We start from the raw sequence: 15,960 nt of genomic DNA, 5'->3' as shown, positions 1-15,960 counted from the left end.
ATAAAAAAAGACAAAAAAAATATATTTTGCAATTTCCTTTTGTACCTCATTTCCACCTCGGTATACACCCATCCATTGTAAATGTACTTCTTCCCCCTTATTTCAGTTTCTCTTTGTCTATACGTATGATACTATTATATACATTCCTTAATTTACAATCCGTCATTCCATTTATAAACGTTTGTTCATCTCTGCCTATCCATTGCTAATTTCTAATTCCTGTGCCTTCTTCATTTAGTCTTTCCTTAAGCTTTACACCGATCCTCTAGCCATTTGTACCACTTGTTCCATACCATATAATATTCTGTTTCCACCTTTTCTTTTATTTCTTTTGTAAATGTGTCCATCTCCGCACACTCTTTCACTCTAACATTCCCCTCTGTTGGTATATTCTTCTTCTTCCAATTTTCCAGGCCCTTTCAGAAGGCTGGGGAGAAAGGTGGAGGCAGAAAGGGAATTTAGAATGAGCAACTTCTGTAGAAATCGATGTTCCATAGAGCTGTTTGGAAGGGGAGGAGAAATGCCAAGGTCTGAACATAACTGCTTTTGTGAACCAGTGATGTTCTCCCTTTGCTCTATCCTTATGGGAAAACCCAAGGTGACTCAGAAAACCCAGTAGCTGATGATGGGAATTCTTCAGAGATCTCCATCCAAAAGCCATTCTCCTCCTACGGCAAGAAATACGACTCCATTTTTGTATGTAATACTGTCAGATGTAAACCTCGTATTTCTTTACAGAAGCTAAGAAATGGGCTACTCAACTCAGCTTGTCCACCCACCCCCTGACTCTCAATATGGCCTTAATGTGTAATTTCTGTATGCCCCTCTGGAGAGGGAAGAGAAGGGAGCCTTTGCAGAGTTAGTTCCATCCCATATAATATTCTGTTTCCACCTTTTCTTTTATTTCTTTTGTAAATTTGTCCATCTCCGCACACTATAACACTTTCACTCTAACATTCCCCTCTGTTGGTATATTATTCTTCTTCCATTTTTCCAGGCCCTTTCAGAAGGCTGGGGAGAGGGTGAATCTCACCTTGACTGGCATGTTATTTCAAAGGATGGAGGCCACCCCAGAAAAAGCTCTCCTCCTGTACCCCGCCACCCTAATTTCCTTGGCCAACAGGGTCCACGGAATGCCCCTTTTACCAGAGCAAGTGGGGCAGACCAATAGCCTTGGAATGAGACATTTCCTAAGGTAGCCTGTATTTTTCCTCCCCCCCCCCTGCCCCTTAACCTGTAGTCCTAGGACTTTCTGGTGGCCTTCCATTCAAGGATTAAGTCAGCTCTGACCCTGACTTAATCTTTTTGAAATTGACCACTGAGGTGCACTTTCTTGTGTCATTCAGGGCCCAACAATACCTGGAACAAATTTGTCTTTCAATATTTAATAGCTGTGAACGTTTCTTCCTCCTCCCATGACACAACCCAGGAAGCTGGCCTGTCCCTCAATCCTGGTGTTGACTGCTTCTCACAAAGGATGGGGAAATTCATACAATGGGTTGAAATGTTCCACAGCATTTTTGTTGGTTTAAGGTCCCTTTTGTGGCCAACGTTTGTTGCCTTTGTAAACCTAGGTGTGGCAGAGACATATGTGGGTCTTTGTGTGGGGAGACATATATATAGAGAGAGAAAGAGAGAGAGACAAGACACGTTGGCCTTTTCTTACCGTACCAGAAAACGAAGGCATCACTGGTTACTGCAACAGCCTTGCACACATTCATTCAATCAAAAAAAGGAGCACAATGGAGAGGCTTTATATTTTCCTACTACTAGCAGCAGGTAAGTGAAGAGCTTAAAAGTTGGGGTTGTTTTTCTCCCGCAAATGGCAGATCCAGCCTAATTTCAATTCCTGAAAAGGAAGCTAGATTTCAGAACAAGTTGCGTGTAATAGTAGTCCGCCATGCTACCTTACAGAGGCAAAAAGCATTGCACATACGTTAAAACTTCCATCTATCTACCAATTCATACTGTATAAGGCAGTTCATCCTTGTATGTTATGTTCATCAAAGCTAGATATTTAAAATGAAAGCATCTCAGTTTAAACCCAAGAGATCCTAAGTGACTTTTAACCTACAAGAAGAGGAGTTAAAAATTGACAACTGTATATGATATGGTTAATAAAAAAATAAGAATGTGTTTTTAATTGGACTAGCCACCTTAATAAGTGAATGCAAGACTTAATACTGTTTTTAAGTTTCAATACAGTGAAGCGCAATAAAATGGAAAGAACAAATATGGCTAGGTGATTAGGTTGCTAACACTCAGCCTAAGTTATAAAATACTATGGCCATCTTAACAGACAAGGCTTCAACAATCTATATCAGTGGTTCCCAATCTGGGGTCCACGTCCCACAGGGGGGGCAATTTGATTTTTAATGGGGGCAATTTGAACCTTGTTTAAACTAAGTTAATGGCCTTTTAGGTTTCCCCCGCATGAGTAGGGTTCACTTTTGAGCAAAGTAAGAATTATATGTCATGGGGGGGATGGGGCATCAGGATTTCAGAGATGCTTAGGTGGGGCATGGCCCAAAAAAAGTTGGGAACTACTGATCTATATGATGTCATAACATAATGACCTGGTCCCCCTCCAGCATGTGAAGATAAAAGCTGAATTCTTATAACTTCCTGGACCACCAATTGCTGAGTTCAGTTTTAGTGTAGCCTAACATTCCTACGGATCTCATAAAGAAGTAGATTATTCTTATTGCAAAGGACAAGCAACTTTATCCTCTGAAGTATCCTTCTGCCCTTCTGGCATTTTCTAGACAGCTTTGGAGAATTTGTCAGCCATTTCTTGGCCATGCTGGCTATTCATTTGGGGAATAATAACATGTCCGGAGGTCACTTGGAGAAGGAAACCTGAAGGCATTCATTAGATTTAAATTGTTTAGGTTTGGGGTTGGGGTTGGGGTTGGGGTTGGGGTTGGGGTTGGGTTTACAGAGATGGAAGGGAACTGGTAGGTCTCTAGTCCAAGCAGGAGACCCTACACAAATTCTGACAAATAGCAGTTCAATCTCTTCCTGAAAGACTCCAGTGATGAAGCTCCCACAACCTCTGAAGGCAACTTCCATGGGTTGATTGTTCTCCCTGTCAGAAAATTTCTCCTTATTTCTAGGTTGAATCGCTCCTTGGTCAATTTCCATCTGAAGGATGCTACTTGAGGTTTGGTGACTACAAGGAGGTTTTAGCAGAGATCAGGGCATAGCTCTATATAGGATGGGTGGGCTTGATGGCTCTCCTTTCTGACTATGGGAATGTTATAGAAAGTACTGCAGTCAGCACAATTCCTATCCTTTTTAAGAAGATTATGTCTAAGAGGAACTCACATGTCAAAAATGTACAAGCTCATCTAAAAATTATTCCACTTTCTGTGTTCTGAGTTCCTCCTTTGACATTGCACAACAGATCTTTAGACCTCCGGAATAATGACTCTGTGTTTCTAGCTTCTGCTTTTGAACCTAAGTGGTTTTTCAGTCATCTTCATTCTCATTTTAATTAAAATGACTGACTAAGGAATGTATGCATGTATCTGGGTTTACATACATGAATAAAAACACTCCAGATCTGATTGCATTTTTGTTTCTTTTTTTTTCTTTTTTCTTTTAGGATCAGCATTGCCTTGTCTGGCTACAAACCCAAAGAGTAAGTTTTAGTTGAATCCATCAATCTAATTGGGGTGTTTTCTGGGGCAAAGACAATGCTATGTTGAGACAATAGCAAAATAGTAAAATGGTGGAGTGGACATTGATCCCAGGACAAGGATCACCGTTAGCATCATCCAAAAATAGTCTCCCACGTTCCAGATCAACCTTGCCCCCACCATGTTCTCCAGGTGTTCGGACTACACCTGCCAGAAGTCTCACAGCAGCAGCCATGCTGTTGGGAGAATCCTATGAGTTGGAAGTTTACACCTCGAGAGGACATTCAAGTTAGAGAAGGCAGCCTTATACCTCTGTGTATGCCTAGCCCTAGATGTTTCTTCCAATGATGCTGTACTGGATGGCAAAGTCTCAAGAGAATTCTTCTCACACCCATCTGAGTACAAGAACAAACTTAGGATAGAACAGAATAACAGAGTTGGAAGGGACCTTGGAGCAGAGGTGGGTTGCTACAGGTTTGCACCGGTTCAGGCGAACCGGTAGTGGTATTTTGGCCTTGGTTGCCCGAACCAGCAGTGACTCAGGCTGGCCACGTCCCTGAATTGGTTTCCCGGTCAGTGATGCCGTTGTCGGCATGTTTTTTACCACCACTGCCATAAAAGAAGAAAGGGTAAAGCAGAGAAAGTAAGGGTTGGGAATTAAGAGTAGGAGAGAGAGTAAGAAAGAGGAGAAGGGAGGAGGAGAGGGGAAAGAAAGGGGATGAAGAAAGGAGGAAGGAGAGGAAGAAAGAAGAAGGCAGAGAAGGTAGGAGAGAGAGAGAGAGAGATTAATGATGAATAGATAAATGTTAAATAGCAATTATAAGAATGTATATCTATGAATAAATTTGAAAGGGAAAAAATACAAATTAGCTTAAGCAACCCACCCCTGCCTTGGGGTTCTTCTAGTCCAGCCCCCTGCTTAGGCAGGAAACCCTACACCACTTCAGACAAATGGTTATCTAATCTCTTCTTAAAAACGTCCAGTGTTGTCGCATTCACAACTCCTGGAGGCAAGTTGTTCCACTGATGAATTGTTCTCACTGTTTGGAAATTTCTCCTTCTTTATGATCATAGTCGGTTTGTGATGGGATCACCTGGCAAAATTCTAAACTCCCATCAATTCCATCAGTGCTTTTGTAAGCAGAGCTCAGATGAGATTGCAGTTGAATATTGGTAATCAATCTTTAAATTGCAAAAAAAAATGTTTGAAAATCACAGAATGTTCTGTGCAAAATGTTAGAGACCTACTGCTCTTATACTAATAACAAATTTCTACTGGCCCCTATTGGTCATTCCCCAAATTTAACTAGCAATTCACCAGTTGCTGCCAAGAGCAATCATGAGCTAGCCAGTCATGAATAGAAATCTGTGGTTAGATACTACCCAGTAGACTAAAGTCATATCCATTGGAAATAAGAACCTGAAAGATATAAACAGAATATAAATACACCTGAATGACATTGCTTTTTAAATGTTTTGGGTGGCGAATTGCAAAAGCTCACTTTGTGTTCCCATTGAACAGAGTGACAGAGTTGGAAAGGACCTTGGAGGTCATCTAGTCCAACCCCCTGCTCAAGTAGGAAACTATATAAGCCCATGATGGTGAATCTATGGCATGCAGAGGTGATGCGTAGAGTCCTACTAGGCCCAAAAAGGGGCACAGGGCATCATGTGCACATGCGTGGGTGGGGAGAGAAGGAGTGTAGGGGGTTGCACATGCATGTGTACAGGGTGGGGGCATGTGGGGGCATGCACACATTGCATGTGTGCAGTGGCCATTGTTTCATGCGCGCGCAAGCGCTTTTGGCACATGATGACAAAAAAAGTTAGTCATCCCTGCTGTAGGCCATCAACAGAACAATCAGCTAAGGGTTGAAAATCCCAAAAGCAAAGATGGTGTTTTGAAGAACAGGATCCGTACCCAGGTGGAGGCACGAAGGGGATTTAGAATGAGCAACATCTGTAGAAATCGATGTTCCAGAGAGCTGTTTGGAAGGGGAGGAGAAATGCCAAGGTCTCAACATAACTGCTTTTGTGAACCAGTGATGTTCTTCCTTTTTCTAGCATCGTTGCTCTATCCTTATGGGAAAACCCAAGGTGACTCAGAAAACCCAATAGCTGATGATGGGAATTCTCCAGAGATCTCCATCCAAAAGCCATTCTCCTTCTACGGCAAGAAATACGACTCCCTTTTCGTATGTAATACCTGCCAGATGTAAACCTCGTATTTCTTTACAGAAGCTAAGAAACGGGCTAAGAACTCGGCTTGTCCACCCACCCCCTGACTCTCAATATGGCCTTAATGTGTAATTCCTGCAGGCCTCTCTGGAGAGGGAAGAGAGGGAGCATTTGCAGAGTTAGTTGGGAATGACCAAACTCCCCATGGCTTTCATTTCTAAAATAGCTTCCTGGGGAGATAAGAGGCCGAACTAATACTTTCCCACTAATACCCTGTTTCCTTGAAAATAAGACCTCCCTGGATAATAAGCCCAATCGCTAAAATAAGCTAAAATAAGCTCTTCCTTGCAAATAAGCCCTCCCCTGAAAATAAGCCCTCCCTGAAAATATTGCAACACAGCAGCAGCCATGAGGTGACCACGCTCACCGTCTCCTGCACCTCCAAAATAATAAGACCTCCCTGACAATAAGACCAAGCGCTTTATTTCGGGGGTCAAAAGAAAATAAGAACCTGTCTTATTTTGGGGAAAACACGATATGCCTTTATGAGAATGAATGGATGGGATATGAGCAATCTATAGACTCCAGTGGTGGGATTCAAATTTTTTTACTACGGGTTCTGTGAGCGTGGCAGGGAAAGGTTACTGTAAAATCCCCATTTCCTCCCGATCAGCTGGGACTCAGGAGGCAGAGAATAGATGGGGGGCAGGGCCAGCCAGAGGTGGTATTTATCAGTTCTCTGAACTACTCAAAATGTCCACTACCGGTTCTCCAGAACTGGTCTGAACCTGCTGAATACCACCTCTGCTACAATCACCATTCAGAAACCCAATCATGGGCACAGTAGAAATCAGTGTGAGAAAGTTATGGGGCTCCCAGTGTTGGCCTCCACGTCCCAATAGGTCCAACCGAAAGTGACAATGTTGGGAAATACAATTTTACAGCATCTTGAAGCCCATGGGTTCCTCGTCTCTGATATTAACTTATACTAGTTTCACGATTTCTCTGTTGTCCTCGTTTGCTAAAAATCTAGTTAACTTTGGTGCGTGTGTGTAGAGAGAGAGAGAGAGAGAGAGTTGTGTGGATAGATGAATGATGATAGATGATAGATATAGCAATAGCAATAGCAGTAGACTTATATACCGCTTCATAGGCCTTACAGGCCTCTCTAAGCGGTTTACAGAGAGTCAGCATATTGCCCCCAACAATCTGGGTCCTCATTTTACCCACCTCGGAAGGATGGAAGGCTGAGTCAACCCTGAGCCGGTGAGATTTGAACCGCTGACCTGCTGATCTAGCAGTAGCCTGCAGTGCTGCATTTAACCACTGCGCCACCTTGGCTCAAGGTGATAGATAGATAGATAGATAGATAGATAGATAGATAGATAGATAGATAGATAGATAGATAGATAGATGATAGATAGATAGATGAGAGAGAGTGTGTATGGAAGAGAAAGAAAGAGAGAAAACATTCTATGTTAACTCAGATTACTTAGTTTATACCTTAATATCTTTGAAGATTCCATAAAATTGCCTACTTTCATAATAATATTGGGAAATACAATTGCAATACCTCCTCTAGACCAATAAGATCACATAGATTAGCCTCCTCCGAATTCCATCAGCCAGCCAATGTCGACTGGCAACTACCCGGAGGAGAGCCTTCTCGGTGGCTGCTCCAACCCTCTGGAACGAACTCCCCGTGGAGATTCATACCCTCACCACCCTCCAGACCTTCCGCGTAGCCCTTAAAAGCTGGCTGTTCCAACAGGCCTGGGGCTAACGACTTGTAACCCCACTCGAATGGTGTGACTGTTGTGTTTTTAACGGTGTATGACTCTATGTTTGTAATTTGTCTGTCTTCCCCCCCCCCCCTTCAACTGTGAGCCGCCCTGAGTCCCCTCAGGGAAAAGGGCGGCATACAAATAAAGTATAAATGGAAAAAAAAATGAAATATTGAGCTTGTCAAATGAACATGGCTTACCACCTTGCTTTATATTTCTCCAGGTCAACAACAATGGGGTTATCTCTTTTGGAAAGTACATCTCAGAGTACACTCCTAATGCTTTCCCTCTGCGAGATGGAATACCCTTTGTTGCTCCCTTTTGGTCTGATGTTGACAATAGAGTCAGTGGGAGCATCTTCTCGAGACAGTCTGAAGACCCAGTGCTGCTTAGTCGGTTTGCTGTGGACCTCAGTCGGTATCACCCTGAAATTTCTTTCACACCCACGTGGATGTTTGTTGCCACCTGGTACAAAGTAGGCTACTTTGGATCTGCTTCAAATAAGGTAGGTCTCACACAATAATGGCAATCTGGAGTTTTCCTCCTCTTCCAGAAGACTGCTGCTTATTTATTGAAAGTAAATGCGGCGTATAGGTAAAAGTACTGAACTATAACCTCCCACATGTCCCATCACAGAAACTCACTGGATGACTTTAGGTCAATCCTTCCCTCTCAGTCCAAGAGCCATGGAGGTAGAGGTTGAAAGTGTTGGACAAGGAGCCCCAAGACCCGGATTTAAGTCCATCTTCAGCCATAGAGGATCTCTGGATGACTTTAAGACTGTCCTTCTCTCTCAATACTGTCAGACCTGCCCTAGTCTGATCCCTTAGGAAAGAAAGACCCTCGACTCCATTTGGTAGAAGTGATAGGTTCTTTTACTAAAAGACGCTGACTGCAGTAAGGTCAGGCTGGAATTAAATCTCCCACGCTAAAAGGATGCAAAATTTTCCCCCTCCTTCCGACCCCCCTCCTCCCCCCCTCCTCCTTGGTGTTTTGAGAGCACTGAGATCATTGGGATAATCCACATTCCTTCCCAGGGTGCATGGCCTTGAGTGCTGGCACAAACTGGTTCAGAGCTTCATTGTTCTTAGGCAAGCTTCCTCCTCTCTATTTCTCAGCACATACTAATACAGGTTTTTTTTGGTTCTTTTATTTTATTTTTATTAACAAACATGTACAAAACTTAGACGTACACCACATTTACACAATACAGTACGAACAGGAGCTTCCTGTTCTTTCTAATAGCAATTATCAATTGATACCGCTCACCTTATATTATTTCCTCTTCTATTGTATTTCATTTGGACTTCACCATTCTTAACCCTCTTATTTTACTCATAACTACTATTTTTTGAGTTTTGTTATATTCCTTCGTTGATTCTTGTTTCTTTCCTCCATCCACCTATACCATTTATCCCATATCTGGTAGAATTCTGATTCTTCTTTTCCCTGGATTTCTTTAGTTAGTTTGTCCATTTCAGCACAGTCCATAACCTTTCTTATTATTTCATCTTCGCTTGGAGTTAATTTGTTTTTCCATTTCTGGGCAAAGGTAATCCTTGCCACCGTAATTATATGTAGTATTAAATACTGAATTTCTTTTTTGTATTTCACAGACATTATTCCGAATTTTAAAAACTTCAGGTTTCCATACTATTTTAATCACTGTTATTGCCTCCACCCAATTTTTGATCCTTTTCCAAAAAAATTTAACCTCCTCACAGGTCCACCATAAATGGTAATATGTTCCGTGTACTAATACAGGTTTATTATCCATTTCTTCTCCCCCATAGCCTTTGATGGGAGGATGTGCCAAGCTGAAGATGGCAAACTTGACACTTACATTACAGACACTGAATATATAGTATATTATAATCAGTGGTGGGATTCAGCCAGTTCACACCTATTCGGGAGAACCAGTTGTTAACTTTCTAAGCAGTTTGGAGAAGCGGTTGTTGGAAGAAATCTCATTTTGTGTTTTTTCCACTTTGCAGGGCTAATCCTGTAAGGAAGGCAGAAAGGAAACATTCTGGCGTTGTTTCTAGCCTCATCTTTATTGCCCTGCTTACAGAAACTGCCTTTCCATTTAACCCTTATTACATTGTCACAGCTAAGGCAAAGCGCCCATCGATCTGAGTGATGTTGAGTTGGCCACGCCCACCCAGTCACATGACCACTGAGCCACGCCTACCCAGTTGGTCATTAGGGCAGAGAACAGGTTGTTAAATTATTTGAATCCCACCACTGATTATAGTACTATAGCATATATAGGATAAGGAGACAGGCAGGATACAAATTTAAGGAGGGAAGTATATAAATCTAATGGGGGGGAAAAACTTAAGAAAATATACACCTGGCTGGAAGAATGTCCAGTTCATAGGCATGTAGGTTTTTCTACCAAAAAACGTATATGGGACCCAGGGAATGAAAGTAAAATGAGCAGAATAAACTCCTTTATTTTTCTTATACCACACTCATAATTTGAGTCCTTTATCCCTTCCATTCTTTCTTATTTTATTTAAGTTTAAAATTATGAAAGGTAAAGGTTTCTCTGTCCAGGTGTATCTCACTCTAGGGCATGGTGCCCATCTCCATTTCTTAGCTGAAGGAGCCAGCATGGTCATATGGCCAGCTTGGCTATATGCCAAAGGTGCCCCGGACGCTGTTACTTTCCCACCAAAGTGGTACCTATTTATCTACTCACATTTGCATGCTTTCCAACTTCTAGGTGGGTAGGACAAGGAGCACCAAGACCCAGATTTAAGTTCATCTTCAGCCATAGAGGCTCTCTGGATGACTTTAAGACTGTCCTTCTCTCTCAATACTGTCAGACCTGCCCCAGTCTGGGGCAGGAATGGGAGCTCACACCCGTTGCACAGTTCTTGGGTCTTGAACCCAGGCTGTCCGTTTGTGTGAGAGGTAGGCGCATGCACAAGCACGCACAGCTCTATTTGCATGAACAGTGAGCATGCATATGGGGCAAGGAATGGGAGCTGGGGCAAGAAATGGGAGCTCACACCCGTTGCACAGTTCTCGGGTCTCGAACCCAGGCTGTCAGTTTGTGTGAGAGGTAGGTGCAAGCATGCACAGCTCTATTTGCATGAACAGTGGGCACGCATATGATTCCAAATGGGCCCAGGATTGGTAGCGAGTCACGGCCCAGAGGTTGGGGGGGTCTCCTGATCTAAATAATCTTCAACGTGTAGTGTTCAAAGTTGTCACTAGATGGCACCTCTATCATCCTGCAAAAAAAAGTTATAGCCAAGTTTGGAGACCTAGAAAGTCTAGTAGAGTTAAGTCTCAGAATAACTCTGTTATTCTGTTCTATTCTAAATCACTAAGACTTGAATTCAACTCCAAGATGACTTTCCTTTAGAAACAGCTTTGGTAAGAAAGGATACCATTTCACCCCTTTTTGTTGCAGGTCAACACTTTCCAAGCTATCTTGGCCACGAATGGAGAAATATCTTTCATCATGCTGAACTTTGTTGATATTCAGTGGACCACTGGAACGGGAAATGGTGGAGATATCCACACAGGAGTTGGAGGACTCCCCGCTCAGGTAGCTTTGGGGTAGCTTGAAGGCGCAACAAGAAATGCAGGATGATGTTTGCCCAGTTAATGCAACCTCCTTTAATCAAAATGGACACTTGCAAAAAGTGACCTTCAATTCCAAAACCAAATCAGGGTAGAGTGGGACAATTCCCTTCTGTGATAGAATAATAGAATAACAGAGTTGGAAGGGACCCTGGAGGTCTTCTAATCCAACCCCCTGCTTAAGCAGAAACCCTACACTACTTCAGACAAAAGGAAGAGACAGTCTCTTCTTAAACACTTCCAGTGTTGGAGCATTCACAACTTCTGGAGGCAAGTTGTTCCACTGATTAATTGTTCAACTGTCAGGAAATTTCTCCTTAGTTCTAGTTTGCTTCTATTCTTGATTAGCTTCCTTCTATCCATTGCTTCTTGTCCTACCTTCAGGTGCTTTGGAGAATAGTTTGACTCCCTCTTCTTTGTGGCAACCACTGAGATATTGGGACACTGCTATCATGTCTCCCCTAGTCCTTCTTTTCATCAAATTAGACATACCCAGTTCCTGCAACCGTTCTTCAAATGTTTTAGCCTCCAGTCCCCTAATTATCTTTGTCGCTCTTCTCTGCACTCTTTCTAGTATCTCCACATCTTTTTTACATCGTGGCAGAGAGATTCTATGCTCCCGTTAACACAGCGCAAAAATAGTTCTGCCCGTTTAGAAGCTGCATTGTTTATTGTTCGTTTATTGGATTTATATGCCGCCCTTCTCCCAAGGATTCAGGGCGGCGTACAACATTAAAAAACAACACATATTACAAAAGTTTTAAAAAATTAGATAGAGTATCCAAAAAAACAAACCCAATTAAGATTAACAATAACATTTAAAATAACATTCTATGGTCGATACCCAGACATGGAATTCAATGAGAAAGTTTGTTAGGGTGTTAATTAGAAAAGATGTCATTCTTTCCCCTTTTCTACCTCTTCCCCAGGCTGGCTTTGACAGTGGGGACCAAAAAAATTACTACAACATCCCTGGTTCCCGAACTCCTGGAATTCTCAATATTAAAGAGACAACCAATGTCGGTGAACAAGGTCGCTGGGTGTTTCAAGTGGATACAACAGTTACCGGAGTTCCCACGGCAAAAAGTGATTGCTTGTTTAAATAAGTAAGTGCCAGACCTTCTCTTTTATTTGCTAGTAGGATAGATATGTGACTAATTGGAGTGATGCAGTGGCCTAAAGGTGGTGCTGTCGCCTCACAATCAGGAGGCTGGGAGTTCTATCCTAGGTAGAGGCAGTTATTTCTCTCTCTCTGGGCACACTGAGAATAGATCTGCTGAACAAATCTCCGCTATGGCAACAGGAAGGGAATCTGGCCATTAAAACACTGCTAGTTTCATTAAGTTGCCCAGACTCCACCTCGCAAAGGGATTATTAAAAGAAATAGCAATAGCAGTTAGACTTATATACCGCTTCATAGGGCTTTCAGCCCTCTCTAAGCGGTTTACAGAGTCAGCATATCACCCCCACAGTCTGGGTCCTCATTTCACCTACCTCGGAAGGATGGAAGGCTGAGTCAACCTTGAGCCGGTGAGATTTGAACCGCCGAACTGCAGCTAGCAGTCAGCTGAAGTGGCTGCAGTACTGCACTCTAACCACTGCGCCACCTCGGCTCTATAATGATGATAGACATGTAAATAATTACTAGATCCATGGCCCCTTACTTATTTTGCTGTTGTCTCTTTTCATCAGGTGAAACCGCTTCCAATGCAGGCCATCTGCTTCTCCATGCCAGCTGGGACAAGTTGAACAGCATCTGCCATCTTTCTCAAATCCCTCTGCTACCCTCTTCCAACAAGAAAAAAGTTTTCTGGAGCTGCCAGTGACCGTAGATTTAGCAATAAATGATTGCACTCGCATAGGTGGTGTCTCCATTGTGGAGTGCAGGAAAGAAATGCATAATTGTTATATGTGTGAATACATCAGCCTGTGCATATATAAAGTGTGTGTGTGTCTGTGTTTGTGCGTGTGTGCTCGTGTGATGCTTTTAAGGGGACTGACGAGCCTAACACTCTATGAAGTTGGTTTCCTTCATGGGAGATGGGCGCAGATGTAATATCCCAAAGCGTGGAAAATGTGATGTGGGTATCCACACCAATATGAATAGAATAGAATGACAGAGTTGGAAGGGACCTTGGAGGTCTTCTAGTCCAGCCCCCTGCTTAGGCAGGAAGCCCTACACCACTTCAGACAAATGATTATCCAACATCTTCTTAAAAACTTCCAGTGTTGAAACTTCCAGGGTCTCCATACACACATCGACTATTCAATTCTTTATGCCAGAGGTGTCCAATCTTGGCCATTTTAAGATTCGTGGACTTCAGCTCCCAGAATTCCCCATCCAAGGGTCTTAAATTTGCCAAGGTTGCTTCAGGCAATGAGATCAGGCACATCTTAGGAAGATCAGGCTGGGAATTCAATGTCACGTAGGTCAGTACTCTTATTGTAAAGCCTTAGTGACAATCTAACAAGACTGAATGTTTTCCCCTTCTCTCCCTTTGTCTTCATCAAACTAGAAGGGGGGGGGGTCTCATCCAAAACATTTACTCCTTTCCTGGACTTGGTCCTCTTTTAGTTAACCGTTCTCTCAATAGTGACTGTTCCTCCTAAACCCGTGATGGCGAACCTCTGTCACACGTGACACAGGTGGCACACAGAGTCATATTTGTTGGCATGCATGTGCTGATTTTTGGCCTCCCGGAGGGCCGAAAGAGGCCCCTTTTCTCCCAACGCAGGCTTCAGGAAATCCTCCAGAAGCTGAGGAGGGTGAGAAATAGCCCCAACGGGCCAACAGGAAATTCAGATATGATTCATTTCCGGCTTCCGGAGGGCCTCCAGGGCCCAGGGAAGGCCATTTTCACCCTCCCCAAATTTCAAGAAAGCCTCCGGAGCCTGGGGAGGTCACGTGCACATGCGCAGGTGGGCAGGGAGGATTAAATTGGTGTGGGCACACAGACAATTTTGGCATGCCATAAGAAAAAGGGTTGCCATCACTGTCTTATACCATTCCCGCTGCCACCTACAATTTAGGAACAACGGCACCAACCCCAAATCAACTTACCAAGTCAACCAGAATCCTAGCTATTTTGTTTTGTTTTGTTTCGGTGGGGTCTTTGAGTCAATTTTGATAGTTTGGATTGGCTGGACAAGTCTATGATATTTTCTTGGCAACAATTTCAGAGGTGATTCACCATTGGTGAGATTCGAACTGCCAAATTGCAGGCAGCCGGCAGCCGGCAGAAGTAGCCTGAAGTGCTGCACTCTAAACACTGCGCCACCACAGCTCAGCCGACCCGCTCATAAAATGATATTTTAACCAGCAACAAAGAACATTGACAAGATCTTTTACAGATGATCCTTTGCCCCTCCTTCGTCCATTAAAAGCCTTTATGTTCCCCTGATCGAAAACGTCCTTTAAAAAAAAAAAAATGTAAGGCTTCAAGATGCAGGAGGTGAATGCACTCCAGGATGGCTGCTATGAAAGAAAAGCAAGTCAGGACTGAATTCCTTCCTGTTTACAGTCGAGGGGAGGATATTGTTCAGCCCTGGCAGGAGACACATTCTGATAAACGACCACAATCTAAAGAAACAAATAATAAAAGCTTTAGCACCATTTTATGTGTGTCTGTGGTACATACATTCTCATTTCACAGCTCAAAACAGAACTCCTCAGCTTTCCAACAGCCTTTGGGCTGATTCTATCTGCTTCCAGTAAGACTTTACACAGAGCTGGTTCTGAACAGTTCTGGCCAACCGGTAGTGGAAATTTTGAATAGTTCAGAGAGTCGGTAAATACCACCTCTGGCTGGCCCTGCCCCCATCTATTCTCTGCCTCCCAAGTCTTCTTTTGCCCTGGAAAGGAGAACGGAGCTAGAAAGCATGTTAGTGAGATGTTTGCTGGGAAGGCCGCTGCAAAAGGAGGGGGACAACCACAGAGGGTGGACAGGAGGTTGGCCATGCTGGGAAGGTCACTGCAAAAGGAGGGGGACAACCACAGAGGTCAGACAGGAAGTTGGCCATGCTGGGAAGATCACTGCAAAAGGAGGGGGACAACCACAGAGGACAGACAGGAGATTGGCCATGCTGGGAAGTTCACTGCAAAAGGAGGGGGACAACCACAGAGGGTGGACAGGACGTTGCAGTGATCTTCCCAGCATGGCCAACCTCCTGTCCGTCCTTTGTGGTTGTCCCCCTCCTTTTGCAGTGGCCTTCCCAGCATGGCCAACCTCCTGTCCACCTTCTGTGGTTGTCCCCCTCCTTTTGCTGGGAAGGTCACTGCAAATGGAGGGGGACAACCACAGAGGACGGACAGGAGGTTGGCCACGCTGGGAAGGTCACTGCAAAAGGAGGGGGACAACCACAGAGGGCGGACAGGAAATTGGCCATGATGGGAAGATCACTGCAAAAGGAGGGGGACAACCACAGAAGGTGGACAGGAGGTTGGCCATGCTGGGAAGGCCACTGCAAAAGGAGGGGGACAACCACAAAGGACGGACAGGAGGTTGGCCATGCTGGGAAGATCACTGCAAAAGGAGGGGGACAACCACAGAAGGTGGACAGGAGGTTGGCCATGCTGGGAAGGCCACTGCAAAAGGAGGGGGACAACCACAAAGGACGGACAGGAGGTTGGCCATGCTGGGAAGATCACTGCAAAAGGAGGGGGACAACCACAGAAGGTGGACAGGAGGTTGGCCATGCTGGGAAGGTCACTGCAAAAGGAGGGGGACAACCACAGAGGATGGACAGGAGGTTGGCCATGC

At 43.9% G+C, this 15,960-nt stretch overlaps 2 protein-coding genes across 2 annotated transcripts in view; one reads left to right on the top strand and one right to left on the bottom strand.

Moving 5' to 3' along the window:
* Positions 1 to 1,621: 1,621 nt before the first annotated feature.
* Positions 1,622 to 13,102, top strand: LOC106551914 (sushi, nidogen and EGF-like domain-containing protein 1). The gene is made up of 7 exons (XM_087727778.1): positions 1,622 to 1,779; positions 3,608 to 3,643; positions 5,706 to 5,836; positions 7,827 to 8,108; positions 11,028 to 11,165; positions 12,130 to 12,306; positions 12,893 to 13,102. The coding sequence occupies exons 1-6, from the start codon at positions 1,743 to 1,745 to the stop codon at positions 12,304 to 12,306; spliced, it is 801 nt and encodes a 266-aa protein (XP_087583904.1). The 5' UTR covers positions 1,622 to 1,742; the 3' UTR covers positions 12,893 to 13,102.
* The window catches only part of LOC106551915 (uncharacterized), a 30,785-nt gene continuing 25,851 nt past the window's right edge, over positions 11,027 to 15,960 (bottom strand). Inside the window, exon 13 of the mRNA XM_087728012.1 lies at positions 11,027 to 14,780. Coding sequence (XP_087584138.1) covers positions 14,694 to 14,780 — 87 coding nt within the window. The 3' untranslated portion in view covers positions 11,027 to 14,693. The remainder of the gene's footprint in view (positions 14,781 to 15,960) is intronic.

This window comes from Thamnophis sirtalis, unplaced genomic scaffold (genome assembly GCF_051295495.1).
Source record: "Thamnophis sirtalis isolate CommonGarterSnake01/CBP01778 unplaced genomic scaffold, rThaSir2_p1.2 scaffold_13, whole genome shotgun sequence".
NCBI classification, from domain to species: domain Eukaryota; kingdom Metazoa; phylum Chordata; class Lepidosauria; order Squamata; family Natricidae; genus Thamnophis; species Thamnophis sirtalis.
This window is presented reverse-complemented; position numbering and strand designations above follow the sequence as displayed.